Source organism: Pipra filicauda, unplaced genomic scaffold (genome assembly GCF_003945595.2).
Source record: "Pipra filicauda isolate LSUMZ 115617 unplaced genomic scaffold, ASM394559v2 scaffold133_size2016399_pilon, whole genome shotgun sequence".
Taxonomy (NCBI): domain Eukaryota; kingdom Metazoa; phylum Chordata; class Aves; order Passeriformes; family Pipridae; genus Pipra; species Pipra filicauda.
Window position 1 is genome coordinate 1,527,643 of NW_024103807.1, and position 27,064 is coordinate 1,554,706.

Below are 27,064 nucleotides of genomic sequence, written 5' to 3' on the forward strand. Positions count from 1 at the left end.
TGGTTGTCTTTTTCCTGACATAAGATTACTATTTAAAATCACTCTGGAAATGATGCAAACTTTTAGTATTATTTCATGGCAGCTATTTTCTGCCATTGGGTTGGTTTATTTCTCTAATGTCTCTTTTTGGAGGGGGGAGAATTATGTCTCAAAATGTTTATTAGTATAATAATCTTTTTCCTGTTCCATTTATAACGATTGGTGGGGGTTTTTTTGCTTAGGCGTGTTGTCATGTAAATTAATTGTTAATTATATTTTAATTACTTCTTTCTCATCTGTTTTACAATACTTATATGTCACTTACTAGTGATCTATAAATTATTACAGGTTACTTCATAATGTTCCTCCCTCAAAGATGTGGGTAAGAGCAAGTACCTACCTCGTGCATGGGTTGAAGTGCATTCTGGTAGTCTTTCTGGAAGATGCTTGGTCAGGGAGTGGCAAGACCTAAACATATGGTTGAATTTTACCAGCATTATTTAACAACTCTTCTACTTTCACCATAAATATCCATTTTACACTGCATAAATCTGCAATTATTCCTCAAAGAATCAGGGCTATATTCAATCATAGTATTGTATCAACAGATAGGTAATTGAGAGGTTTATGATATAAATTTTCATCTGTTCAACTGAAACCTATTTAGGAGATTATCGTGAAAGACAATACTATATGCTTCTCTAACATTCACCAGGGGATTTCAAAATTATTAATGAGAGAAATATAATTTAGGGGAGTTGAGCTTAGAGAGGAAAGTGATTTGCCAAAATACAGCGCAAGATGCAGAGGACTGGTAAACACACTTTAAGAAACACAAGTGGGTAAAAACATTTGTTCCCTGGGGAGGGAAGACCTGAAGAGCTAACAAGTGAATTTATTTGCATTTAGGACAATATTTTTCAAGAGGCTTTTGTTTTAAACGCAAGGAAATACTAATCTCAACAGTTAGAAGACTGTTCCATGACCTAAGTATATAATTATTAGGAAGTTCTGGGCCCTGTGTCTGTGCTTTATCATGTTTAGTACTTCAGCATCTAAACTTCTTACAAGCTTCTGTGAGCCTGAAGTCAGAAGGGTTCCTCTGATTTATACTACCTGATGATCTAGCCTTAAATGCCCTGTATTTTAGGGAGATACAGTAAGGGTTTTGCATGCTAGACAGTCAGCCAGCCCCCAGTCAGTGTGAGGTTATTGTTTTCTCTCTCTTAACTTTAATCCACAGTTCTGTTCAATCATCTTAAACTCTTGTATCTTGGAGTTCATTCCTTTACAATAATTGCATATACTTTCCTAGCCTCAGTCTGTCACTGCTTCCAAGTCAGTGTTAGAAGAGAGAGGTTTTTTAATCTCTCCATCTCAGTCAGTCCCTCTTGACTACCTTGTATTTGTTATTACTCTTCTGCAACTTTGCACATTTTCCCTATCAAATACATAGAATTCAATGCCTTCGTCTACATGCTATTGCACTCTTGCTATGTAAAGTGGATCTATTCCTATCGTGATGCAGTCATTCTGCAAATAAAGCAAAAAATCTGCATTTTTAAAATTGTGGTGGCTATGTAGTGTAGATTTATACATGGTTTGCTGCTTACTGTTTCTTACCGTGTTCCTGCTCTTGGGAGTTCTCCTCCTCAGTGAAGCTGTGTTGGATTATTTTTTCTTTACATTGAGCACAATTTGTCAAGACTCAGTGCCTGTTTTAATTTTACATTGACATTTTTAATAATACCCCTTGTCTTCACCATTTTACACTTAATTAATAGGAGTGGCAGAATTCTCTCAATCACATGCTGTGCTGTTTACTTACTCTTGTGATTGTTTAAAGGATGGGATTAATTGCAGCTTCCTTGGATTCATCTTTGTGAAGGGTTTAAATAAGACCATTCCTATCCGTTGGCTCTTTGGTGTCAATTTGAAAAAATTCCCATCTTCCCCTGTGGTCCATGGTTTGGACTATCTGAGTCAGCTTTCTGTTCAAGTTAATACTTTGAAATCAACTGAGATTAATTATTTAACAACAGTTTCTTGCATTGTCAACCCTATGTATTAAAATGCCAAATTATGCCACAGAGGATCATAAAACTGGCTGTAAGGATGACGTACAGTGAAAGCCTGTCTGCTTTTTAATGCAGTACAGAGCAGAAGGCACATAAGCCAATTGTCCAAGTGTTAATTTCTACTCCAACAGGAAACGACCCTAGCTCTTTTTTTTTAGGGCATCCGAAATTCATACATAGTCAGCTGTCTTCGGACGCTGCGGCTATAAGGAAAACAGCAGAATGCTTGTCATGGACGGAGGGAAAAATCATACCTTTCTCTTCGGTAGCAACATGTACGTCGGGCAAAAGGCTCGCGAATGTTTCCCTTTCGAAGGGTGTTTGGCAAACGAGGATGGGACAGGGACAAGGGTTCTGCGATTTGTCTTGGGTATAGATAGCTGGCACAAGCCGGGAAGCGGTGGCAACGCGCGGGGACCGGATGATACCGGGCAGCTCTGCGGCGGGCAGCCGAGAGCCCTGAGCGATGCTCTTGGGCGGCGCTGCGGAAATTGGAACAGGGAGAGCCGGCACCGACAGTCTCGAGCAGCAGGGCCGCTTTAGTAAGGGCTTCCCTGCCGTCGGCAAGGGTGGAGCGGGTCCGGGGGCGCTGGGAGAGCCTAAAGGTCTCGCAGCAGTTGCCCGCGGCAGCTCTAGGGGGTGGCGAAGGGAGGTGTGTGCCTCGCTGCAAAGCCGCAGTCCCGGGATCGCCTTTGCCGCGCCGAAAGTTTGCGAAGTGCCTCGGCGCTGGGGGGAGCGGGGCGGGGGCTGCCCCAGCGGGGCTCCTCCTCCGGGGCCGGGCCTCGGCCGGGCGGAGCGGGGAACGAGCCCCTGGTCCCGGTGTTGCCGCAGCTGCGGAGGGAGTGAGGGGTGGTCGTGCCGGGTGCTCCGCGCAGGAGGAGCTCGCGACGTCGCTGCGGGCGGCCCAGGCGCGGGGCCGGGGCGCTGCCACCATGAGGCGGCGCGGCGGGGGTTGTCTCCTGCCCGCGCCTCCGCAGCTCCTGCTGGTGCTGCTGGGAGCGCTGCTACGCTCCAGAGGTAAGCGGCTGCCGCGGCACCCTCTGCCCCGCGGCAGCGCGGGGGGCCCAGCTGCCGTCCCGGGCTCGGTGGCGGGGATCCCCGCCCGGCCGAGCCGCTCACCTGCCCGCGCCGCCGGGCGGGGAGCCCTGCCCTGCCCTGCCCCGCCGCCGCGCTTTGTCCGCGCCCCGTCCCGCGCCCGGACGCGGCGCTCTCGCCTTGCCCGTGCCCCGGCTAGGCGGGCCGGAGCCGGCGGGGTCTCCTGGCAGGCCAGAGCGCGGGTCCCGGAGCGGCGCTGCCCTGGCCGGCGGACTCTCTCCCCAGCGAGAGTCCGCAGAGCCCACGCGGCCGCTGCCCCCCGCGGAAGTTTGGCGGCGGGCGCGGGCTTTGTTCCCGCGGTGCGAGCGGCGGGCCGAGCCGGGGCGGGCGCGCAGGTTGCCTCGGAGGCTGCCGTGCCCGGCGTGTCGGGACAGCCGCCGCTCCGGAGTAGGAATGCAGCCGCGCACCCGCCGCGACGGGCCCCTTAAAGGTACAGCCCGGCTCTGCGGTGGCGCCCCAGGCTACCTGCCTCGCCTCGGCGGGGACTGGGAGTCCGTCCTCAGCGCCCTGGCAGAGCGGGGCTGGGGCAGGAGCGGTACCAAAAGTAGTGGCGAGGGGAGGGCTTCGCTGCGCTCTTAGCGAGCCGGGAGGTAGTTCCATCAAGTCTCGCCCATGGAAACTTCATCTTTGTGGTTGCTCCATTATCTGAAAAGCATCTGCTGTTTCTTCGTGTTGTACGGTGGAGCTCTATTTTACAAGTGCACCCAGTGGAGAAGAAAACATCTAAACGCTTCGCGGAATTGTTTATAAAAAGTTAGAAGACTTTTGGGGGAGGGGTGTGGAGAGGAGATACGTACCTCATTTCTCTCCCTTCACTCCTTTGGCAGCTGCTGTATAATTTCACCCATCCGTTTTCTCCTGTGCTACTCTGAAATTACAGGAAGCATTTGCAGTAGTGCTGCTGACCTCCATCATTCTACAAGTATTGCCCCTGGGGCACAATCAGAGAGAGTTTGGGTTTCAAGTAATATTACTTCTCCTCTAACAAGAAACCTAATTGCAGGCAGCTTTGAAGAATGTGCTCAGCCAGCTTGGAAAGACTGACTAGAGAGGGCCATAGTTCTGTGTATCAGAAAGTCTGCTTTTTAGAAGCCAGAAGTACTCTTGAGTTCCCAAATGCCACACAGATACTCAGCTGACATCTAGAAGGGAGAAGGATCTAAACCATAGATCTTAGTTTAGGTGCAGATCTGGATGTGTTTTATTTTGGCTGTTACCCAGGTGCTCCTAGTTAATGTGTCTGGGTTGTTAACAGCCATGTGGGACATGTCTGATTGTAAAATGCAGGTTTCCTGGTAGGTGGTTGTGCCTTGATGTCTCTAGGATGCTTTTTTATGGCAGTCTCTCTCTCTCTTTTGAGTAGTTTTCCCATCAGTGTGCACTTTCATGTATCCTCTTGTCACATAAATGGGAGTTTATGATTGGGTGTGCCAACTACTTCCAGAAGTAAATATCCTCTTTCCTCCATGGAAAGATATGTTTTGCAATAAGGACACAATTCCTAAGCAATCTTTTTCCTGTTTGAAGCAAGGAAAAACATGAGGAGGTGTCAGGATGGAGGGGGCAGACAAAATGCCAAAATTTGTGATGAGTCGGTGTTCCTTCCCTTAGCTAGAAATTTTTCAACGTTGTCCTTTAGAAGTACCTCCAGGATACTGTACAGCTTAACTGTCATAAAGCATCCACAGCCACAGAACTCACGATGCCAAACAGGTAAATTGTTAGAAGCACCTGTACTCTGCCTCAGTACAGGAGCGAAAGCGTACAAGTCTGCAAGATTGACCTTTGACTCTTGTGTAGTGGATAGTGGCAGTTAAAACTGGAGAAGTCTGTGCCAAAAAAAAACAAAACAAAACAAAACCATCGAAAGAGGTCTGCAAGTATCCTTGGAAGAGCTCTTGGAAGAGTGCATTACAGGCGAAAATGGACATACATAGAGAATTTAAAGCTAATGGCACGCACTGCTGGGGGATGGTGTGCAGAAGGACCTCATGCTAAGATGGTCTGTGTTAGTATAACTACAGAGTGTCACAGAACCTGTCTGGGTAATGTGTTTGCTGTTCTGGCTCCTGGAGCTCTGCCAGCAAAATAAATTGTTAATATCAGAACTTCGCTTCCCAAACATCTTGACTACATTTTAGAGTCACAAGCCTGAAAGCAATACCTTTGTAGAAGTGTAGTTTGCAGTGGGAATTACAATCTCAATTACATGTGCTTGGCATTGCTGTTGGTTCTTCCACTCTCAACCAAGTGCAAAACACCCATTTTCTTATTGTCAGCTCGGAGCTGATCATGTTCTACTTTCTGGGTGTGCTGAGGGTGCCAGGGTTTACTGATGGTCAGGTTGGATGATACAGATCTCACGATCATCCTGAATTATCTTGATTGTTTCTTTTTTTCGAAGTGCTGATGGCACTGAGTAACATCCTTACACTTCTAAAATGAAAAGTAAGGTGCTGCAGAATGCTGACATACAGTGGGGGTTTGTTTTTGTTTGTTTTTTTACTAAAACGCGGTAGAAAAGCATACAGCACAAATATTCCAGTATGAAGTTAATAGTGTATATAAGCAATTTTCTTTTATATTCTCTTTCCAAAAGCTTTCAGTTGTGTGCTTTAACACTGTTTTGTGCAATAGAGAATCCCTTCTTGTATCGTGGGAGTGTGAGTGTATGCAGAAAGAAAATTAATAGGTTCTTAGTTACATGAAGTGCTTGCATTTCCCGTGTGTCTTGTGGACCTTGAAGAGGCATATTCTGTTCCTGTGGGCCACAAAATGGGATTTCAGAAAACTTGGAGCTGTTGCACTACATTGGGTTCATTGAAGTTACAGAAGAAAAAGTGATTGGATATAAACATTATCCACTTGTCTGTAGTTCAAACCAGAAGGCAGTACTTGCTGTATGTGAACTAGAAAAAGAAGTTAAAGTGATTTGCATTTTGTTTTTACTCCTAAAAACCTGTAGTTCTCCAGACTGGTGAAATTAACATTAAAAAATAGTTATAACATTAATTCTATGAGAATGATCTTTAGTCTGATAATGCTCTTGACTCTTCCTGCACTCTTGTGAAACAGGCAAATATTATCCTTGTTTTGTAAATGTGGGAAGTGAAGTAGAAATTGTCTTGCCCAAGGCCAACTCCATTTGCCATAGAATGCAACTTAACATTGAACACAATAGAATATATGCTTCATAACACTTAAAAAAGCTGATAAAGAGATATTATCTTAAAAACCAGTCAAGGTTTTAAAAATACGTTTGTAAAGTAAGCACATCTTACGCCTTCATTGTATTCCTCTGCTGCCTGTGACTTGTGGCTATTTCTCTTTTTAATAATAATTCTGTTTCTCTTGCTGATGATCAAAAGATTCATAAAACCACAGAAGTTTTACTGACCCTCTGTTGGAAAGAGTGAATTGGTAAGTAATGTGTTGTTAAAAGAACTGTACAAGAAAAGTGGATATGTAATTTCTCTAGTCCTCTGTTATTTCCAGCTTAGCTATTTGTGAGGTTATCTTGGAGGGGTTTACATAATAAGATTATATATATATATATATATATATATATGCACACTTAAACTGACCGTCTTTAAGATGATTGGCTTTATCTGATAAAACATCCAGAGCTGGAGCTCTGGCGTACAACAAACCCCCTCCATTAATTGGCGTACTGTATTTAGTGGCTGTGTGTGTTTCACACAAGTGCCAGAAAACACTAATTGTAATTTTCCTTTATGAATCTATTGTCCTTGATGGTTAGGCTCTTGCTTTTGTGTCTCTAGTGCCAGTGGTTCTTCGCTATGGCTGTTTTGTTAGGTATTACTCTTTTATGAGAATTTTTGTCTCTACTGCGTGAAGACTGGGCACTGTAATTCTTCTTGAATGTATTCTTTCTTATCTCTACATTCCCTCTAGATTTTAATTTCCCTGTACTAAAGGTAGTAACTATATGGATTCAGGGGTTTGTGATTCTGTAGGCTTGTGGTTTATTCATGCTATATACCTGGTCACTCTGGGATTGTTACCTGTGAGTATTTGACTGCCCTCATGTTGTGGGTGAATTCGGTGTTCAGGTTTTTCAGCTTTCCTGGCATGTTTTTTTGCCTCTGTTATGCAGAACTGTTTGTTAAATGCTGAAGCATTCCATCCTGTATATTTAGTCTGAGGGAATCAGTGTTACTGTGAGAAGCAGATCTCCTTGGCTGCTGTGAGCCTAGATGAAAGAAGACTCACTATGTAAGGGCAGGAAAATAAATTTTCATAAAGACTGTATTAACATTAAACGGAGCTGATGTTTGTTGACTTTTGCATTGCTAAATTGTGGAGGACTGAAACTCCTCATATCAGGGAACCGTGTTTGTTATTTAAAATAGAAGAAAAATAAAAAAGGGGATTGAACAGTCATGAGCCCGATTCTGATGGTATGAGATATATGCTTATAGCAAAATGCTTCATATTAGTACACCTGTAGGTTGTGAAAAGTAGTAACAGAAGCTTTGTCTGTCATGATGTTCTTAGGTGATTAGGTTCTTCTGGTATTAGCCACCAGTCATCAAGTCACACACCATTAAGATTATCAGACAGTAATGTACATGCGTATTCAATGCTTATACTGCCAACTGCATTGTTGTCAAAAACTGTATGACCAAAGACAGTGGAGACTTGTTTCTCAAGCTGTTTTATGTTGATTGCAATTTTCTGGTGTTGCAATACTCAGAAGTAAAAAGTACCAGATTTTTCCCCTGGAAAAGGGGTACTATAGGATTCATTTCCCTGTACCACAGTGATGAGGTTGTGTAAAGAACTGTTGTCCAGCAAAGCTTCCAGTAGAGAACATACTTGCCTGAAAACAGACCCTATATTCTGTAGTGTCAAGGTGAAGTTTTACTCTCCTGGCTATCAGCATAGTGACTTCCTCAGCATGCCCTAGCAGGGCATAGTCTTCTGTGTCTCTTTGTTACTGCCTAACAGCCCCTCCCAGCTGCTGCAGCTTTCTATTTCTATTGCATAGCAGCAGTTCTTTAATCGGAAATCTTGTTAGTATTCAAGGATAATTGATCCGACTCTCTGGTAGGGGGTGGGGACCCAGCCTTGCATCCTTCTCCTATTGCCACCCCCGGTTTGACCCCTGTTGTCTCTTTGTTTTCTCCTGTTAAGTTTGTGCCAGTGATGTGTGTGTGTGCTGTTTTTCCAAGCAGCCCGAAGTTGGCTGTAACCAAGAGCAGCAGTTAAATAGAGCCCGATTTCCCTGCTTCCTGGCGTTTAGTTGTTCGGCTCCATTTTCTGGTCTTCTGTGTTTTTGATTTGCAGAGAAGGAACTTACTTGGTGCCCCCGGGCATCTCTTAAACCCATTAGAACAAACTCCATTATTTCACTGTACTTAGAAATCCTCCTCCTTTAGTCCCAGCATCCATCAAAATAATGTATCCTCTGTAGGCCCTCTGAAAAATGTTTAATAGGATCTTTTCAAACTCAAGGAGAGTTCCAGTTGGGAAGGGGGAGGGGAGAAGGCTAATGGAAGATCTGACTGTGACTTGCAGTAAGCCTGAACTTGGCCTGTGTCAGCTTTCCCTTCACCTCCATGCTGAGGGAAAGCTGAACAGAGCGGATCCAACACTAGGATCAAAGCTGGAAACAAAAGGCTTTGGGAGAAAAATTTCCCGTCTGGCCAAGAGGCAGCCACACAAAAGTGGTGCATAATTTATCACTCAAGGTTTGTTTCTGCTGTGCTCCTTCTGGAGAGAGAAGGAAAAAAGAAGTGACTCTCCTGCTGTTTTGAAGTGGATAAGTGATGGCTTTGTAGACTTGAGGCAGGAAGGGGCTAGAGATACCATGGAAAAACTTTTTTAGTTCATTCTGTACTCAGTTCCTCTCTTCTCAGGCATGGTCAGACATTATTTCTGTTGAGGGGAACCCTATTCTTGCATTTAGAAGTTTCAAAGAGTGAGGACTTTTAACTTCTCTGGTCATTTCCAAGTCACAGTACGTGGAGTGGTGCTGCTCTTGGCAAAAGCAAGTTCTTTGACTTTCCGAGATGTTTTTCTTACCTTAAGGATTGGTTTAAGTGCTGTGGCTCTTTGTTATGTGGAGGAAGAGGCTACATTTGCCCCAAAAGGTTTATAGTCTAAATTGGACATCTGACATCTGATAAGTATCAGGGATGTGATAATTCTACTGGAATAGATAAGGTCAATATTAAAATGGCATAGCTTTCTAATCAAATTTCCTTTATCTTTGTTTTAATGGGAAAAGCTTCTAAAGTTTTTCATTCCAATCACTTCTTAGAACAAAGATAGAGAGGAGTTTTGGGTAGGAGTTGGCATCAAAGACTACCGAAAGCTGGTAACTGTGTAAATAAGGATGAGGAAGCAGATGCAAAAGTAGTGTAAACCATGAGAAGAAGATGTATAGGAGTACAGGTATTAACAGAAGCAAAGATAGGCATTTTGGAAATGAGAGCCAAGGACTTGAGCTGGCAAAGGAACAAAAGAGTCGTGTAAGGAAATCCAGAGGGAGTAATTATATAGGATCTGATGGCAGAAAGAGTTGTTAATTAGGTAGCATAAAAGATGGAAATTTTGAAAGTGAAGATGAGAACTGAGCAGAATTTCCCTGCTGAGGCAGGGAAACACTTAACTTATTAGGGACCCACAGTAGAGGCCCTGACCTAATGGGGTGATTTTATGAAATATCAGGAACTTAGCAATGAGGGCAGAGGTGGAAAAGGGAGACTGATATTAGCATAACATTGAGATCGTGAGCCCATGAGATAGAGGTGGTGATGAAGCTATATGCAGTTGTGGAATATGGGACCTGTCAGCCTTAGGAGCACTTACAGCCAGAAGGATTTCTGAGTGGGATGTCCAGGAGGATATTTTGGAGGACAATACGCTCTGAAAAAGCGTATGAAATGGGAGGCCAGAACTGAAGAGAGGAGCTGGGAGGTTGGAGATGATTGCCTGGATAAAGGCATAAAGTGAGAATAGGAGATTACTGTGGGTTTGGTAAGGAGTTTGGATACAGAAGCATTAAGTCTGGTGGCAAAAAATGGCACCTTTCCTGGAAAAGGAGCCTACTCTTCCTTGTCTCCATTAAGAATCACTATGTGAAACAGTGAGTCACTAGTGTGAACTGTTAAAACACAGACAGGTGATATTCTCGTCCTCCTTCTCTGAAAGGCTCCTAAGAAGCAGGTTTAGAGGGAAATACACACTCTGCTCCTTTAGCCTGAATCTCCAGCTCTGTCAGTTCATTTGACTTGGTGACAGCTGGTAGTGTCTGGGACAGGTTCTTGCTTAAGGTGCAGCCATTCACTGTATCAGAACTGTCTCATGGGATCTAGGATTAGAATAAAATGAAGACACACCTTCATTTTTTTCCTTTGTACTCCCACCCAATTTTAGTTCTGAATTTCCATAACTGCTGAATAGTCAAATCCTTTCTTTGCAACTGTGAGGTCAGGGGGAAAAAAAAAGAGAAGTCTTAGGGTTGTAATTTCCTGGTTCTTTTCCGAGCTTCTGAGGATGAACCGGGAGGTGGGCTAATTCTCTGAATTAAAATTGCATTTGTTAAGAGAAAGCCAACTTTACTGACGTCCTTTCTTTGTTATTCAGACTTTACCACTTCTTCAAACTTGACAAATTGAAGAAGTGAGGTTTTTGAGGCCTCAGAGATTTTCTTCTCGCTGTGATTTTTGAAGCCTGCTACTCTTGAAAAGCCTGAATTGAGTTTCTTATGGCTGAAGGACATGCCACTAATTTGTGCTGCCTTTATAAAAGGGCCTTGATCAGCATAGTAACTATTGGCATGAGGAAAAACATAATGAGTCTACCTGTGAGAGAAAACTGGAGAGTTTGTGACATGGGAAAGAGGAGAAAGACTGGAGGCTGCCATTCTAGAGGCTTTAGTATCTAAGAAGCAGGAGAGAATAGTCATTGATAACTAGGACTGCTAGTGAGCTATCTGCATTTTTGTCATGGATCTCAAGTAGAAGTATTCAGTGTCTGAAGCTTAGAAAGCATGATGTGGGAGTAGGTGGGAGACTGGGTCGGGTCTCCTGACAAGAGCAGTAGTCATTGGCCTGCAAACAGACCTAAATTTAATACAAGGAAAGAGCAGGTTGAACTGAGAGCTGTATTCATGCAGAGTTGAAGTTGCGAAGGGATTTTTCTTGAGCATTGACTTGGAAACAGAGAAGGACTGATTTGTCTGGTTAGTGTGGTTACGGCCCTTTGCTATCTTAGGGAAGACTGCCTCTGGATCTGACTTCTTCCCTGATCCAGTGAACGGCAGCTGCAGGAGGGTATTGACTCATGAACAGCTGATTCCTTCATGGTTATCTCCATCACAAGGGTGGTAACCTCATATGTTTGAGTTTGAACTGTCACTGCTCATGAATCAATTCTGTCTGTAGGCCTTTGTTAGTTGCATTTTTGAGTGCAAGGAAGAATTCAGACCTGCAGTCATCATTACCTTAAACAACAGAAGACCTTTAGGCTTTTTGGGCATTAGTTGTTTGTTTGGGGTTCTTTTGTTGTTTGTTTTTGTTGGGTTTTTTTCCAGATATAATATTCTTTTATCTGTGAAGCAGGTGGATCACCTGCCTGGGCCTCAGCTCTACTAGAAGGGCAGCTTTGTCATCTTCGTATCTTTAGCAGTTGCGTTGAGTAATTTCTACTCACGTAAGTACTCACGTAAGAACAATGCTGGTGATCCCTGACTTCTGCAGCCTTCCACTACAAACTTCCTTGGCTTGAAGCAGCTTATTCACTAACAGGAGGAGCCTGTTGTTTCTCTGAGTTTTCTCTTTTTTGTGACCTGCTTTCTGTGAACTGGAAGATGAGGAGTTGAAATCTTCTGTTGCTCTTAGTGCAAAGTCCAGACTAGAACAAAATAAGCCAATTACTTAGGTTAAGTTTTCCAGTCAGTTTTGGTACTTCCTTTCTTGCCTTGTTATGGTTAGTTCTTCACCCATAAGTCTTCAGAAGTCTGGGAACAGACTTTTAAGATAGGAAGGAATGTCTAAAAAAAAAAAAAAGGGTTAATTCCTGTGATATCTGTAGTAACTTTTTCTCGGTTGGTTCTGCTGGAGAAGCAAACTTGATAATGGTATGTATGCTGGAGGAATAAGAGGAACTCAGATGATTATTTTTTGAGAAGTGACCTATGAGCAATTTTTGTGCTGCAGGTTCTTTAGAACAGACTGGCAAGGAAGAGGGGTGGCAGACACTTGTGTACTTTAAATGCTTGGCAAAAAAACCCCTCTTCAGCTTAATCAGGTACACGAGGTGAAATCTAACACAGTTACCATATAGAATTAATAGTAGATACAGGGCAAATTAAACCTATATACAGTCCATCAGTTGTAAGATAAAAATAAACAGTACTCAGACAGAAGCCTTCGAGCAAGGAAGGGAGGGAAATGACATCTTTGGTATGTACATCTTGACTTACCCACTCAGGCGAAACAGCCTCTGAGCTCAGGCTTCCGATTAAGTGACTGGGACAGCTGCCAAAACACCTACATTTGCTAGCTAATATACAGCAGTGCATTGGTCCTGCAGGTTAATCTGGGAAAGGCATGGAGTATTATCTGGGTTTTTGGGGGACTTTTTCTTGAACGATATAATAACAACTTAGATGTGGTGGCAGTGCTAAAGCTGCCTAATGAGATGTTGTGAGGAAAGAAGGCCATCAGAGTTATACCACCGAAGACCAGGTATGCCTAGGGAGCCAGCTTTTTTGACCTTGCAGGCTGCATACCAAAGTCTTTAAGGTATGTGCTTTATGGCTCTGTGCCCTTTTGAGACAAGCAGAAGATGAGTGGCTCATAGGAGGGAAATGACAGTAACTCCATAAGGAGTACATGATCTGTTGCAGGATGGGACTGACCTAAGGTGGGAAGGCAGCATGGTCCCTCTACAGCCCCACACTAATCAGCCTCAGGGACCCTTGCATTCTTGAGTCTCTGTGTGGCTGTGCTGGCTATGTAGTGGCCCTAGCAAAGGAAGACAAAGCTTCAACTACTCAAACCATCAGAACTGAATACAAGATTTTCCTCCTATACTAATCAAGAACAAATTAAATATTTGATTCCCATAAGAATGAACTCCAGAGCTCTGTATGTAACTAAAGGGAAGTTAAATTTTTTATTTTCAGATATGCAAAGACATGATATTACTAAACCTATGAAATCTGTGTCACAGTTGCTACAGAGTAGGGTGGAAGGATTTCTGTTGCTGATCTTAGCAGCACCAAAACCAAGTCTTTTTATGCAATCTCGGCCAAAGCAGCAAAAGTTGTCTCCACCTAAAAGTACTAGAGAATCATAGGCTGAAACCAAATGAAAACACTGTCCATTCCTATGAAAACATTGTTTCTGGGGTTTGAAGCTCCTTTTGAGGCTAATGAAGCAAATAACTTAATCCAAAATTCACCTGAGAAACTATTCAGAATCTAAACCAGAATGCTAGTTTCTGTAACAAAAAAAAAAAAAAAAAAAAAACAACTCTGAACCTGCTAGCCAGCTAGGCTGTCACAAGTTATTCCACAAAGTTATTATGCTGGCAGATAGTACCAATGAAATGTACAAAATCAAGTCAGACTCTTACCAAATACTGAACTGGTGTGTGCAACTTGGCTTACAAGTTGGATACAGGGAGAATACCATAAATCAAACAATAAATACCTGGGAATGAGAAATAAAAAGAGAGACTGAGAAGAAAATATTTTAATCCTATGAGTAAAATATAAAATATAATAGAGCAAGGAAACACCTTACTAGAAATAAAATGTTGGACCTTGGAACATTTTCATTTCTATCTTTGGACTCCATGCCATACATCCCTCTGTTTAAAATCTCTGTGCAGGCAGGCACTTCATATGTTGAATCCACTTCTGGGAGAAACTCAAGCGTGCTGTCTTTTACATGTGGGTAACACTTGCAGAGCTTGTTTTGCCAATAAAAGTGTCTCTGAATTGACTGTGGTGGGATGTGGTGTGAGTTCTGATGTAACATGAGGCTCTTTGTAAGCGCAGATTTTGATGAGAACTCGTCTCTAAAATCTCTAGTAATTTTGTTTTCTTGTTGCTCTTGTGAATTGGCACCTTTCTTTCTGTGGTCCGTTGTATAGATGATGTTTGAAAATGAAATGCCTTCCATCTGGTTAAGAAATTTGATTTATCCTAGGACGCCTGAATTGCTGTCTTTGCTAGTAGGAAATAAACAATGTTCCAACTGTCCCTAATTATCACCCACTTGCCTTCCTGCAGATCCATGTCTCTTGCATGAACACTAGAAGAGATGACTTTTATGGATCAGTTTTCCTATCCTCTGTTCTTTCACCTCTCTCAGTTTAGTCTTCTTCTCCTGTTTAAACTTTGTAAATTATACACACTGCTTAGAATGATTAAACAATGGGCTGGACAGTAGAGAGGTGGCTTGCCTGAGACACAGTCAGTTGTTCCAGGTGGCATTAGGAATGCAACTCCCAAGGATTTACAAGGGCATATTACTGAGTAGGGTTTAGAAATTTTTGTTCCTGCTGCCTTTTCCTTTCAGAGATTTCAGTAAACTTGATATCTCTGAGAGAAATTTTTTTGGTGAGGATGCTAGGATGTTGTCACTGCTGAGGATTGTTCTTCTCTGCCCACAGTGTATGTGGCTTGGCCTCCAGCTGTTAGGCTTGCTTGGCCCAGGGGTGTGGTTTCTTGTTATGCCTAGTCTAGTGCAACTGTGGGTTGCCCCACAAGGGCAGTCTCACCCCCTTGTCCCTTTGATAGGTCTGTGTGGATGTCTGCTGGATGAATCAGTTCAGCTTGTTGATCTGCTCACAGAACTGGTCTGCAAAATGGTGAAACCACAGGTTGTGTGGTATTGGCAAGCTGGAGCGAATTGCTCTTCAGTGAGCTCATCAATATAGACCTGATGGAAGGATGGAGGGAGGCAAGACTAACCAATTTTTTGGCACTGGCTTGCTGCTTCTTTTTTTGCCTTCACAGTAATTTGGAAAGATTTTCCCTAGAAACAAGGGAAGGTGAGGATTCAGGTTCAAGATTCAATTTCTGTGGCTTATGTAAGCATAGATCTCTTTATTGTATTGTACTTGTATGACAGTCTTAGTGCTGTACGAGTGTCCAGGTGTGGTGAAAGATCAACTTGCAGATGTTGCGATTGGTGCAGTACATTAATTGGTGATGCCTTTTGTGGTGGAAACTTCTATTCATTAAGGTTGGAAGCAAAGACCTTGTTTTAGTTCACCTAGCACAGACTTATGTTGTGAGTTGTTGCCAGAGAAATGGTCATTCTAAATACAAAAGGCTTTATCCCCTTGTTAGTGCCTTGACTTTTCTTCCTTAATCTTGCCTTTTAAATGACTGATGTCTAGTAGAGGGTTGCTTTTTGACCCTTTTTTGCAGAATCTGGATCAGAGTTTTGCTTGCTCTCCCCACCACTCTCTGCTGATGCAGTATGATATTGTGGTTTGACAAGCTTGGCCTGGGCATGCACACAAAAGGAGGCACAATCCCACTTTCCATCCGAGTTGATGCAGAAATGGCAGTGCTGATGCTGAGTGTCTGGTTAGTCAAAGGAAGACAGAGCTAGCTGTGGGAAAACATAAGCTGCCTAAACGACCATTCCTGTTCTCCCTGAATGAATATGTGGCAGGCTGAAGGGGAAGATTTACATAGGCTGAATCTTACACATGAATTGTCAATTGGATCACGTAAAGATTCACTCTGATGGAAATCAGAGCCTTCATGGTGTTACATGCAGCATATCTGTACAATAAGGATGACCCCTGCTCTAAAGAATTAATAATTTCTACATGTAATAAATTGACAGATGTATCAAATAATGAGAACAAAAACCCACAGTGAAATACTGATTAACAAAGTAAATAGAGGCTCCACTTATGCTTTGCCTTTTACTCTGTGTGTTGATGCTTCTTGTCCTGTCTTCTCCATCTGGGAAATATCTTTCTGTTGAAGCTGTCTTTCTGTGTTCTTTTTCCCTCCTCTGATACACTGCATGCAACATTATCACAATTAGACACGTTTGTTGTGTCTCTGATCTGGTACTGGTGGAGTGAAAATTCTTCTCAGATGTAATGTCCTTCTAAGAGGATTTAGTTGCTCTTTTTGTCCTAGACAGTGCATGTTCCTGTTGTCTGCCAGCATATTCAATAAACGGTTGGCATTAGTCTAATGAGGGGCATCATATCTCAACTGAGGTTGCAAAGACCTGTTCTGCCTCTATGACTCTTCCACCCTTTCCCCTGTCCTGACTGTAATAGGTCTTAGGATGGATCACAGATGGATATTTAACCACGTAATCACAAAGGTCAAGAAATTCGAGAACAGAAACATAACTTGGACTTGGTTAGGAATCCAAGTGTTAAACCCTGGATTCCTGACTTGGGATAGTTTAGCTGTGGCAAGCTTTAAATAGTAATTTTTGAATGTTCCTTTTTGCTGCTTTGTAGCAGCAAGCTAGATTGCTGGGTAGAATTCTGTGAATACATAATTGGCTCCAGTGGCTGTATTTACCCAATAGCTTAAGTATTTTTCCCCATAACCTTTGGAGATCAGCTGTACAGAACTTAACTTGGGAGTGTCATCTTTGCAGGCTGTGACATAAAGGTTACCTATGGTTGTAGGGCCAGGTGTGCTAATAGTTAGGTCTTTTTTCTTTTTTTTTTTTTCCTCTCTAGGGGTAGTTGGCAACTTTACTTTGGAGTCTACGGACTTTTTTCTTATGAGGGTAAAGAACTGTACCATGGTGACTGGTTGCTTAAGAGCTGGTTTTTTTCTGCACAGTGAAGTCAGTGGCTTTTTCCCAGTTTAGAATGTTACGTTTTTTAAACATTTATTGTACTTAAGTATAAAATGATGTAATTCGCTGTGTTTATTCCTTTTTGTAAGAATTTTCAGCAGAGTAGCATGCCTATCCTACTTCTAAATGTATGAACACTTGATAAACAGACTGTAAGAAGAAAATAACTTGTGAGCCACTGGAGTAAATACATCTGTAGAGCCTTAAACAGGAAATGACCCCAACTGCTTCTGTCAGTTTGGCTCTAAGGCCATGCTTCTGGAAGCAGTGAAGCAAAAGAAGGAATCAAACTGGGCTGAGTGAGGAGGAGTTGGAAGATCGTTCAAGTTTTCATCTTTTTGAAGTTCATCACTCATTGGACCACTTTTGCTCATCTGTTATTTACCAGACTGCATGAAGCTGTTCAAGCTTATGGGGGTCATGGAACTGAGAGTAGGGGAAGGAGGGCTAGGAGCTCTTCAGAGTATTATTACTGATGAGTATATAAAACCACCGTCTTGAAGCTTCTTTCCTGTTTTGAGCAAATATCAGTATGTTTCTGGAGGACCTGAGAGTTGTGTTATCACTTACATATAGTCAAATCAAGACTTCCTGTCCTTTGCTTATTGTGCACAGAAGAAGGTTTGTTTAGGAAGGATATCTGGCAAAGAAATCAAGAAACTAGATTATAGCATGAAGGGCAGAAGATTATAATTTCCCCATGGAAAGCAGTCATGCTCTTCTGAGGACTTGATACCTAAATCATCTTGTATGTATTTCAGTTTGCCAAGTGTTCGTGCAGTTATAAGGAGGGACATGGGAATGATTTCCAGAATGCTGTTGCTATTTGTAATGCCACATTGATAGTGTATAATAAAAAATGGAGGGAGGGTAATGAAACTCTAAGCCCACTTCTCAGAATCTGGACTTAATGGACAACATTCAACCTCAGAGTAAAAGACCAGAAAATGGGAAATCTAACTGAGCTCAGCCTCTGAAGTTGAGATGAATGCCATCATGACCATAATAGTGTGTAGCTTAGTGGCGTACTGTGACTTCAGTTGATCTGATCTTGGCTTAGCAGGGTTTTTTGGCTGAAGGTCCAAATGTACCAGATGATCTTACTTAGAGAATGATCCGTAGGAATAAATGTTATGTTCTTACAGTGTTAGGGAATGGCAGTGTAAGGTACCAGAAAAATTTAGCAAATTCAGTCAAGATACAAACTGCACATTAAGGCCTTTTTCCCCACCACAGAAATATTTTTTTTCTCACTGAAAAAAGTAATTTTACTGCACAACCACTGGAAAGGATTACTATATAACTCTTTCAGTTAAAAGGGGAAAGACAGAAAAAAAGTCTGTGTCCAACTGAAAAAAACTCACAGGAGCTTCTCAAGGTAGATTGTAATTATTGGAGATAAAATTCTGCTATGAGTAGAAGTAACTAGACAAGTAGCCCTTTGTTCTATTGCTTCTTTACTGTTATCCAGCCATTTTAGGTAGCATTTATAGCACTGATGGGCTTGGGTTGTTCTTTGATCAGAGGAAGCACTCTGTATTTGGCTGAATAATACCACGTCTTGCAATGCCCACAAATTGACTCAAAAGCTTGATTCAACTTGATTTGTCTGTCGTACCCTTTGGGTAGTCCCAAAGTATAGTGGAATAACAGAAGGAAAATTGCTCTTGAGTCATCGCGGTAAATGCATCTGTAAGACAGGAGACACCACACAGTCTATTCATGGTTTTTGGCCATGAGATCATGGTTTTAGCAAAAACACAGCAGTGTGCCTGCATGTAGGAGACAGAAGAGTTTAAACAGCTTTTTCAGTATCAAAAATTCTTCTTCCAGGGCTGAATGATATGTATGCTTAAATGTTTTCTGACCTTTGTGAGGAATCTTTTATTTAAATATGCACTTCAGATCCTGGAACTTGGTCCAGGAAGTAATATCAGAAGCAGTTCTTAATAATATTGTTAATACAGATTCTTCTCATGAGAAAAATCCGCAAGCCTGTTCAGCCTGCATTGTAGGGAAGCAATGGTTATTTCAATATGTGTGCATATCTTCTCACCCGAAAAAACTAGTCTCAGAGAATGAAACTTTCATGAAAGCAGGCAGCACAGTAAAGGGAAAGGACCACAGAAGCGACTTGGCTGTGGGTGAAGTTTCCTCATGGGTTTGCATTTTGTTAGACATGAAAGAATCCCCTCCCTCCATTTGGCAACAGATGCACCAAAATGGACTATTAGAGATGAATCCATCTGAAACTGGCTTTGTTAATCCTGTTTCTCATCTAGCTATTGGAATTATTCAGGTGTGCGAGTTGGAGTCTTGCTGGACATAAGCCTATTTCCAGGTTCCAAAGTAGTGGCAAAGGTCCAAATGCTTAGTTCTTCGAGCTCGGGAGATGTTTATTTCTGTCTCATTAGGAGGCAGAGGTCTTGAATGGGCTTTAATTGGGTTGCACTTTAGGACTGTTCAAAAGCTTTGATTAGTTTGGGATGTGGCTGCTTGGTTGCAGAGTGATATTTCTGGCAAGAAGCATGTTAAACCTGTGTTTTGAGCTAACTGCTTACTGGCTATTTCCCAAATATGAATGAGGTTTGGGGTGGAGTGGATTTTTTGGTTTTTTTTATGTTTAAACTCATGAAGTTTTTGGACTGGATTTTATCTATTAAGGTTCTGATATTGTGCTCATCCACAGCTTAAGAGTCCATGGAGGCTATGCTCTCCTTTATAGCAAGAAATTATAACTAGAATATTTGAAATAATTACTCCTAGTGATCCACTCTGTGCCTCTGAGTGGCTGAATGTGAGGTAAAATATTGCTGAATGTCACAGTTTACAGCTTGGCAAATTTCATTTATTTTAGCATGCTGGATTATAAACTGGTGCTTTAGGAGCTGCGCACAACTGTCCTGAGGTTATGTATTGCCAGATAAGATCCTCCGGATTGCTGGGTCTAGTCTGATTGAACTGGAAGGAAGCTGCAGGCGTGACTCTCTTTTTCCCTCAGGAGACGTGTTTCTTGCTCTTCAGGCAGTGTTACAAGGCCTGTGTGCTCAGCCTGGCCAGGGCAGAAGCTAGCTGAGGGCTTTTGCGGAGGGCAGGGAAGGGAAGGAAAGGTGTCCTATTTACTCTTAAACATCCTCATCATCTTGGAGCACAAAAGAGACGTTTTATAATGCAAGTTGAACCAGTTCTGATGGTCTTTCCTAACTAGTTACATCAGAAAGGCCAGGGATCGTTACTTCTTTTGCTGATTTTTTTTTTTCTTTCTTTTTTCCTTTCAGCTTTCCTCCCCCTCCACCTTTTGTCTTGCTTTCAGTTCACCCGTCTGCATCTGGTCTTGCCCAGGCAGCTGCTGCTCTATTTGTATGTTCCCTGGGGGAGCTCCGGTGCTCCTTTAAGATCTCCTGTTGCTTTGGGAATTCACCTTTTAGACATGGTGCTTCATTAGCCTCTCTCATTTATTTAGTACTGTGAGAAAAGATTTCCCCTCCCAAAAAGCAGAAGAACGAGTTTCCAGCAGCATGTGCTTGAGAGAAGAGTGTCTCTATGTAAATAGAGCAGGTTTAAAAGCTATTGGCAAAGGAGCGGCTGGAGAGTTTTTGAAGGAATACTGTTTGACCGAGTTGGCGCTGTGAGGCCCTTTGGAGGCTGAGGCTAAAGTAATCCCCCCTGCTCTTTCTCACCCAGGGAAGGCTTGCCCACTGATGAGCGACCGTGCTGCCCCTGTGCACTGTTGCCTCTGGTCCCCTGCCTTGGTCTCAGCACGGTTGCTCCTTTTTGTTGCTGCTCGTTAGAGAAAAAGAGTCATTCGGGGGTTTTCGACCATTGGGTTCTACGTTTCCTCATTTGCCGTCCCTCTCCCCTGCCGGGCGTTGTGGGAGAGTCGTCCCCTCTGCAGGCGATGGTGGGAACGACCTCAGCCTCACTTATCATCAGTGACAAATCAATGGCAGCCTTCAGAAAACTGGCCCCCAGGATCCCCGCTCGGCCCAGCTCTGGAAGCAGTGGGAGGCTTCCCTGGTGGATAAAGGACTCCTTGCAGCTCTGACTTGTTGCCTTAAATCTAACTGAAGAAACCTTTTCAGTCTCTTCATCAGTGGCCCCCTCCCCTCTAGATTTGTCTTGGGGAAGGTGGTGGCTGATGGAAGGGGGGCACATGGGGAGGTGGGGGGAGATGAGACTGGGGGAGCATTGGGGTTTGTAGCACTTTTTTCTGTTTCCCTTTCACAATAGCCTGGCTACTGCATGCAGAGCTAGGCTCACAAAGCCTCCCTGAAGTGCCCGGAGTCCTGCAGGGCTCCTCACAGTGAAAGTTTGCTGTGTGTATTCCTACCAACAATACAGCTGGGCCCAGCAACAGGCTTCAGCTTTGGGCAAATATTTCTACAGCTTTTCCTTAATCGCTTTTGAGGGGGGGAGGGTGAGATGGGTTTGAGAGGTAGGAGGGGGAAAGAAATTTTGTATATGCAAGGGAGACAAAAATAGATATGGGTGGAGGGATTTATCTCTGGCTTCTGCAGTCCAGGCTTCTAAAAGGAACCTTTGTCAGCATTCAGCATCCACACTAAAGCTAGAGAGTGTTTGGGGGAGCATCGGTGTTGAATCTGAAGGAGAAGGGAGATTAAGGCACACAACACATAGTGGTTTTCAGCTCAGCCAGTCTCCTTTTTTTTGTTTTTCTTTAAGAAGGAAACATAGCTGACAAGCCCCTTCTGTGTAGTTTCATCCAAAATGTTGGTGTAGACTGAAAATACAGCTTTTTCTTGTGCTAAGTATGTCTAGCTTATTTCTGCTTAACCATTCTGTAGGATTTTATGCTTGATTTCCTGTTCCCTCTGTTACCTGTGAATTATCTCTCAGTTTCTAGTTTATTTGATCTGGGTTCCAGCTCCAGACACGGAATAAATCAGAGAAGTGATATCTCTTTAAAGCAAACTATTTCAACTGCGCTATCTGACAGGTTTTGGCCTTGAATGTGCCTTGAACCCATTACTGTAGTCCTGGGATAGACCAGTAAAATCATATCTCTGTGCTTGCTCTGTCCTCTGTTTCTAAAGCTGTGGTGGAGATAACCTATACAGGATGAAACTGCTCGATTGTGTCAAGAAGAGATCATGTGAACCCACTTCTCTGTAGCATTATGAGGAAAAATTAACCAGGCCACGTCCTTTAAATATTCTTTTCCATCTCTGCAGGGCTGGCAATGAACTTGGCGTGCCCACAGTTTGGAGTTAAGTTCTTACATTAGTTAAGCTGTGTTGCATGTTTATTAAAGATTAAATGTTTCTTAGACCTGATGTTCTTGTTACAGTAGGAATGATATCAGAAACATAATCCTTGTTCCAGATGTGTTATGTCAGAAATTAAATTTGAGGTGGAGATGCTTACCTGTGTCAGTATTTTTCCAGGGCAGGGAGTACTTTTGCTCTAAGGTCGTAGTTGCACAGATTTTTTTACACTGAGCACATATAGAGCTGTACATATGGAGACTGAACTTCCTGAACTCTCTGGCCAAGGCCATATGCAGGATGAGCAAGACTACTGTGCAATGGTAAAGCTTGGAGTAAAGTTCTTAGCATGGATATAACCAATGCTTTTAAATAAAGGATATCCTTGCCTTTCATTCGGAGATGGGCCTAGAATATGAAACCTTCTTTGTAGAAGGAAATTACTAATAGGCCAAATATAGAACTGAGTAAAAAGAACATAGAATATCCGTACCCTCACCAGCATCTGGTGACTGCCCCTTTATTTTATATTATTCATGATATAGTATTTGTAGAAGCATTCTATCCTTAGAGCATCACAACTGCTAGCGAGGCAGGGTTTATAGGAAAAGAGAACAACTTTGGTTAGACCAGCTAATGTGGCTGGAAAAACAAACAAGCCTTTGGGAGCAGTTTGTCCTGAGAACTAAAATAGAAGCCTAAGTCTTTAAGTGCAGGTTGAGAACAGTTGCTTTGAGTTCAGCTTGACTGTGTTAGTGAATTAGAAATTCCAAAGCAAGTCCCAATACCTTTGGAGCAGAAGGGGCATGATGTGTAGGAAGGGAGTGGTGTCACTAGGGCCAAGCCTACTGCAATCTTTGCCCAATTTTCTTTTTCAGTTGATAAAAGTTTCACCAATTTGTAACTTTCCAGGCTGAAACTTGAGAGAGAGAGAGAGAAGAGTTTCTGCTTAAAACTGCCTATGAAACTTTAGTTTGGAAAACAGGAACAGAGAGAAAATGCTTCCGCTCTCCATGTTTAAAATCTTGCCATAGTACAGAAAACTTTGAGAATGTTTGTTAAGCCTCCCATGCTCCAGGAATTAGAAGAAAACCCCACAAACAAAACAGAAGGAGCTTAAGAATTTTTTGGTTTCTCTGAAATTCACGCATGAATGGTGGAGTTGTAAATACTTTTCAAGTATTCAAATGTTTCTAACATTTTCAAAAATTTCAATTGGTGCTTGTATGTGCTGAGTAGGAGTTGAAAAACCTGTTAGCAAAAGACCCTTTGACACGCTCTGCGATAGACATTGACTGGCCAGTGACAGGCTCGAGTTGAACAGGAGCTCTGCTCCAATTACTCCCCTTAGCGAAGGGCTGCAGAGGAACTATGGTCTACATAATGCCTTCTGAGAGGCTGCCCTCTGGGCTGAGTGCTTCTTTGCTGGCCTACAGGCTGTGAGGAGGAGGAGAAGGCATTAGGCTATTTCTGTGTGATACAAAGCGGTGTTGAAGATTGTGTTGCAATGCAAGAAATAGCATGGAGAGCTATGTCATCCTGCAAGGGATGCACACAAAAACAGTGCAGCTGTGTGATGTCAAATACTGAATAATACAACCTGTCTGCCTGTTCAAATTATTCCAGGTAATTTTAAGGGGTTAAGTTTTTGGTAGCTAGGTGATTCAGATGCTTGCACCTGGCTTAAACTGGTATATGTGTACTCAGTGAGAATAGAGAGAAAGGTGACTGTGCATGCACCTGATTTGGATCAAGTTTGAATTTATGGGCATTTTTCAGGGGAATAAAAAAAAAAGAGAAAAGTTTAGGAGGAAGGAGTAGCAGAAGAGAAATGGATTACAGAAGCAGGGAAGCTTGTTAAGAGGCAAAAAGGAATAAGGGATTGTGGGCAGGTGGAAGGAAGGTTCTGAGAAGTGGGTGTGAGATGGAACACTCTGCCTTGTGCTCTCTTTTCCTACATCTAGCTATTACATCCAACCTGTACCTCTTACTCCCAAGTCCCACTTTTCTGTAGTGGCTCACCCACAAAGCAACTTCTGTCTTTCATATTCTTTTCTGTTGCCTGTCCTTTTTCTTAAAGAAGGGGACTTGAGTGTTTGAGAGGCCTGAGGCTGACCTGTTTGGCACAGTGTTTTATTTCTGTATCACCTGTGTTACTCCCCTTTTCTTCCATTGTGTTTTATGAGCATCGAAAACTTGTGCAAGTTATGCTTTGGCATTTCAAGTTGGACGCCTAGAAACAAAGGTTTCTGGCTTGGGACTCTGGCTGTCAGAGATCTAGAAAATAAAGCTGAGGAAACGATTTGTAGCAGTAAGATATGAAGATGAATCTGTTTATGGGCTGCTTGACTGTTGTGATGATGAATACCATATAATAATTCTACATTCAGTTCAGGAGTTTGTGTTGGAAATAAAGTGGGGTTTGTGTGGTGTCATGAAGTGCAAAAGAGGTCTGTTAAAAGCTGAGCAGGTGAATTTAGTTCTGGGATTTCAGTAAAGCTTTTTTTTGACTTGCTTATAATGGATTTTAAATGTCCCACGTAATCGATAGCAGCTGGATTAGTTCTTCTGAAGCATGCTAAGATACTATCTTTGCCAGACTGTTGCTCAGTTTTGAATAGCAGGAAGCAACCCTTTAAAATTCACACCTGTGAAACTAAGCTTACTAAAATCTTCCAGGACCTAGTCCCTCATTTCCCTTCAATGGAGAGAAGGCTGGTGTTGGGGTTCATGGTGTGTCTCTTAGCATGGTATTTGCTGCTACCTCTGTGGTTAATCTGTTCCTCGTGGATCTCAATGTTGTCTAATTTTTGATGCTACACATTTCCTGCTCAGTTGGGGAATATATGTGTGTATGTATATACGCATATACTATAATTTTTTTTTTCTTGGAGTCTGTCCCGTATTAGTTTCCTTCTGCTTCTGCTCCTTCAGGAATAGGAGGTCTAAGTCTCTCCTAACACTGCACTTGCAGCCTCTTTCAACCTCTTTTGACCCACTCCCCAGTGAATGAGAAAGCTGAGTAAGGGCCACAGGTCTGCACGTGAAAAACACAGGGAACGTGAATTGAGATCCATGTTAATTCCACACCCTCCCCCGAAAGTACCTCGCTGTAATTACAGTTCCAACATCCTCCAGAAGAAAAGGGCCCTGTCTCCCCTACAGCCCCCCTGGCAAATTTGATGCTCCTTGCAGCAGGGAAACCAGGCGTGGAGTGGAGCAGGTCAGCTGGGGCTTGAGAACGCTCCCCTTCTGTGTCTTCAATGCTGAAGGGGGTTGGGGGCTCTTCCTCTTCCCAACCCCCTTCTTGCCCCTTCCCTCAAATCTCCCAAGTAAATACAATTTTATTTTATTATATTGCTGCTGATCTGCTGTTGTTTTTCATACAAAAAGGGTGGAAGGGGCAAGAAGGAACGAAAGAGTCTGGCGACAGGAAGAGATGAATTGCCGAAGAATGACACTGGCAGGGACTATTGTTCATTTTAACGCTGGAGCAGGAGCAGAGAGAAACGTTCACACGCCATTCTTGGGCATCCTGCTGGGCAGACTAGGAAAGGGGCATTCCAGCTGGTCGTGAGATTTGGCTGGACAGATTGAATTGGGCTGAATAGAATGCTCACTGTTTATTATTATTATTTTTTTTCTTATAAAGAAGTCCACTGATTAATTGCAATGGAACCCGATTAAAGGGAGAGTCTGAAACCCACACAGACATTACAGACATAAAACTGTCAGCCTACTGGTGTGTGATGACTGGGCCTTAACCCTTTATAAGGCTAGTACGGGAGAGGGATGCTCACCAGAGTCAACATTGCTCAGTCTGTGTATATGTGTTTGTGTGAGAGAGGACTTCCGTTGTTTGGGGAAGGAGTTGTGTGCACAGCAGGAGACCTGTAAACAGACCTGTATCTCACGAAAGACAGTGGACTGAAGAATGAAAATAAGGTTTAGGGTTATTTTGCTCATGAGGAAGTTGTATGGGGGTTTGCTCAGATGTTGCTGGCTATATTTTAATAGTTTTGTAGAACTGAGCAGCCCTTGTCCATGTACGTCTCTCCTTCTGTGCAATTCTGAATGTGGCAGTAGGAAAAATCTGCAAAGAGATATGAAAAGTTCCACAGGCTGCTTGAGGAATGTTGCAAAATAACTTGGTAGAAACATGAGGAACATAAAAACTAGGTAAGTATATAAAAGAATGCTGTAATCTGTGTGAGAACAAAGCTGTAGTTGAGCTGAATATGGGGACTGATGGGGAGATTGAAAGTGGATGGGCATCTTGGACATATGTTGTCTCAGCAGTGATGGGATGGAATTTCAGGATGCTTAGAGACCCTTTTCTAGGACTGAAAACTCATTTTTATTATATATTTAATTCCAAATATGTTGAAAAAGAAGTCCATGTTGTGATACTTCTGGTTTTCTTTAACCCATTTTTTTACTCAGCTGATTTAGTGTCTGAACATGGTTGAATGCCCTCTGCTCATTCTTCTGCTTCTTTAATACCCTGTTTATAGCTTGCTTCTGTTGAGAAGCACAGATGATTTATTCAAATAGACTCTTCAAGCTTTGAAAGGGGTCTGTGTTGCAGTGTGAGGAGATTGGTAGGGGGGGCAAACACTCTTGCCCCCCAGCAGCATTCAGCTTCAAGTGTGGTACAGTAAAGGATGGCACATAAGATCTCTAATGAGTATGCTTTCCAGTAGTTTTATCTTTTTCTACAGCACCCTGTGCACATGTGTGCCCACTGGCTTGGAAATGTTTCCGTAGGGAGGTGGAAAGAGTGGAGATACAGTTGGAGCAAACAAAGGCCCTTTGTGGGCTCTGGGAAGATGACAGAAGGATTGCTTTTTAC

The 27,064-nt window shown here is 42.8% G+C and overlaps 1 protein-coding gene across 3 annotated transcripts in view; it reads left to right on the plus strand.

Annotated features, from left to right (window-relative positions):
* The first annotated feature begins 2,917 nt into the window (after positions 1-2,917).
* LRP4 (LDL receptor related protein 4) overlaps positions 2,918-27,064 on the plus strand; it is an 82,153-nt gene continuing 58,006 nt past the window's right edge. For all 3 annotated transcript variants that reach the window (XM_027719487.2, XM_027719488.2, XM_027719493.2), the window contains exon 1: positions 2,918-3,074. In XM_027719487.2, coding sequence (XP_027575288.1) covers positions 2,990-3,074 — 85 coding nt within the window. In that variant the 5' untranslated portion in view covers positions 2,918-2,989. The remainder of the gene's footprint in view (positions 3,075-27,064) is intronic.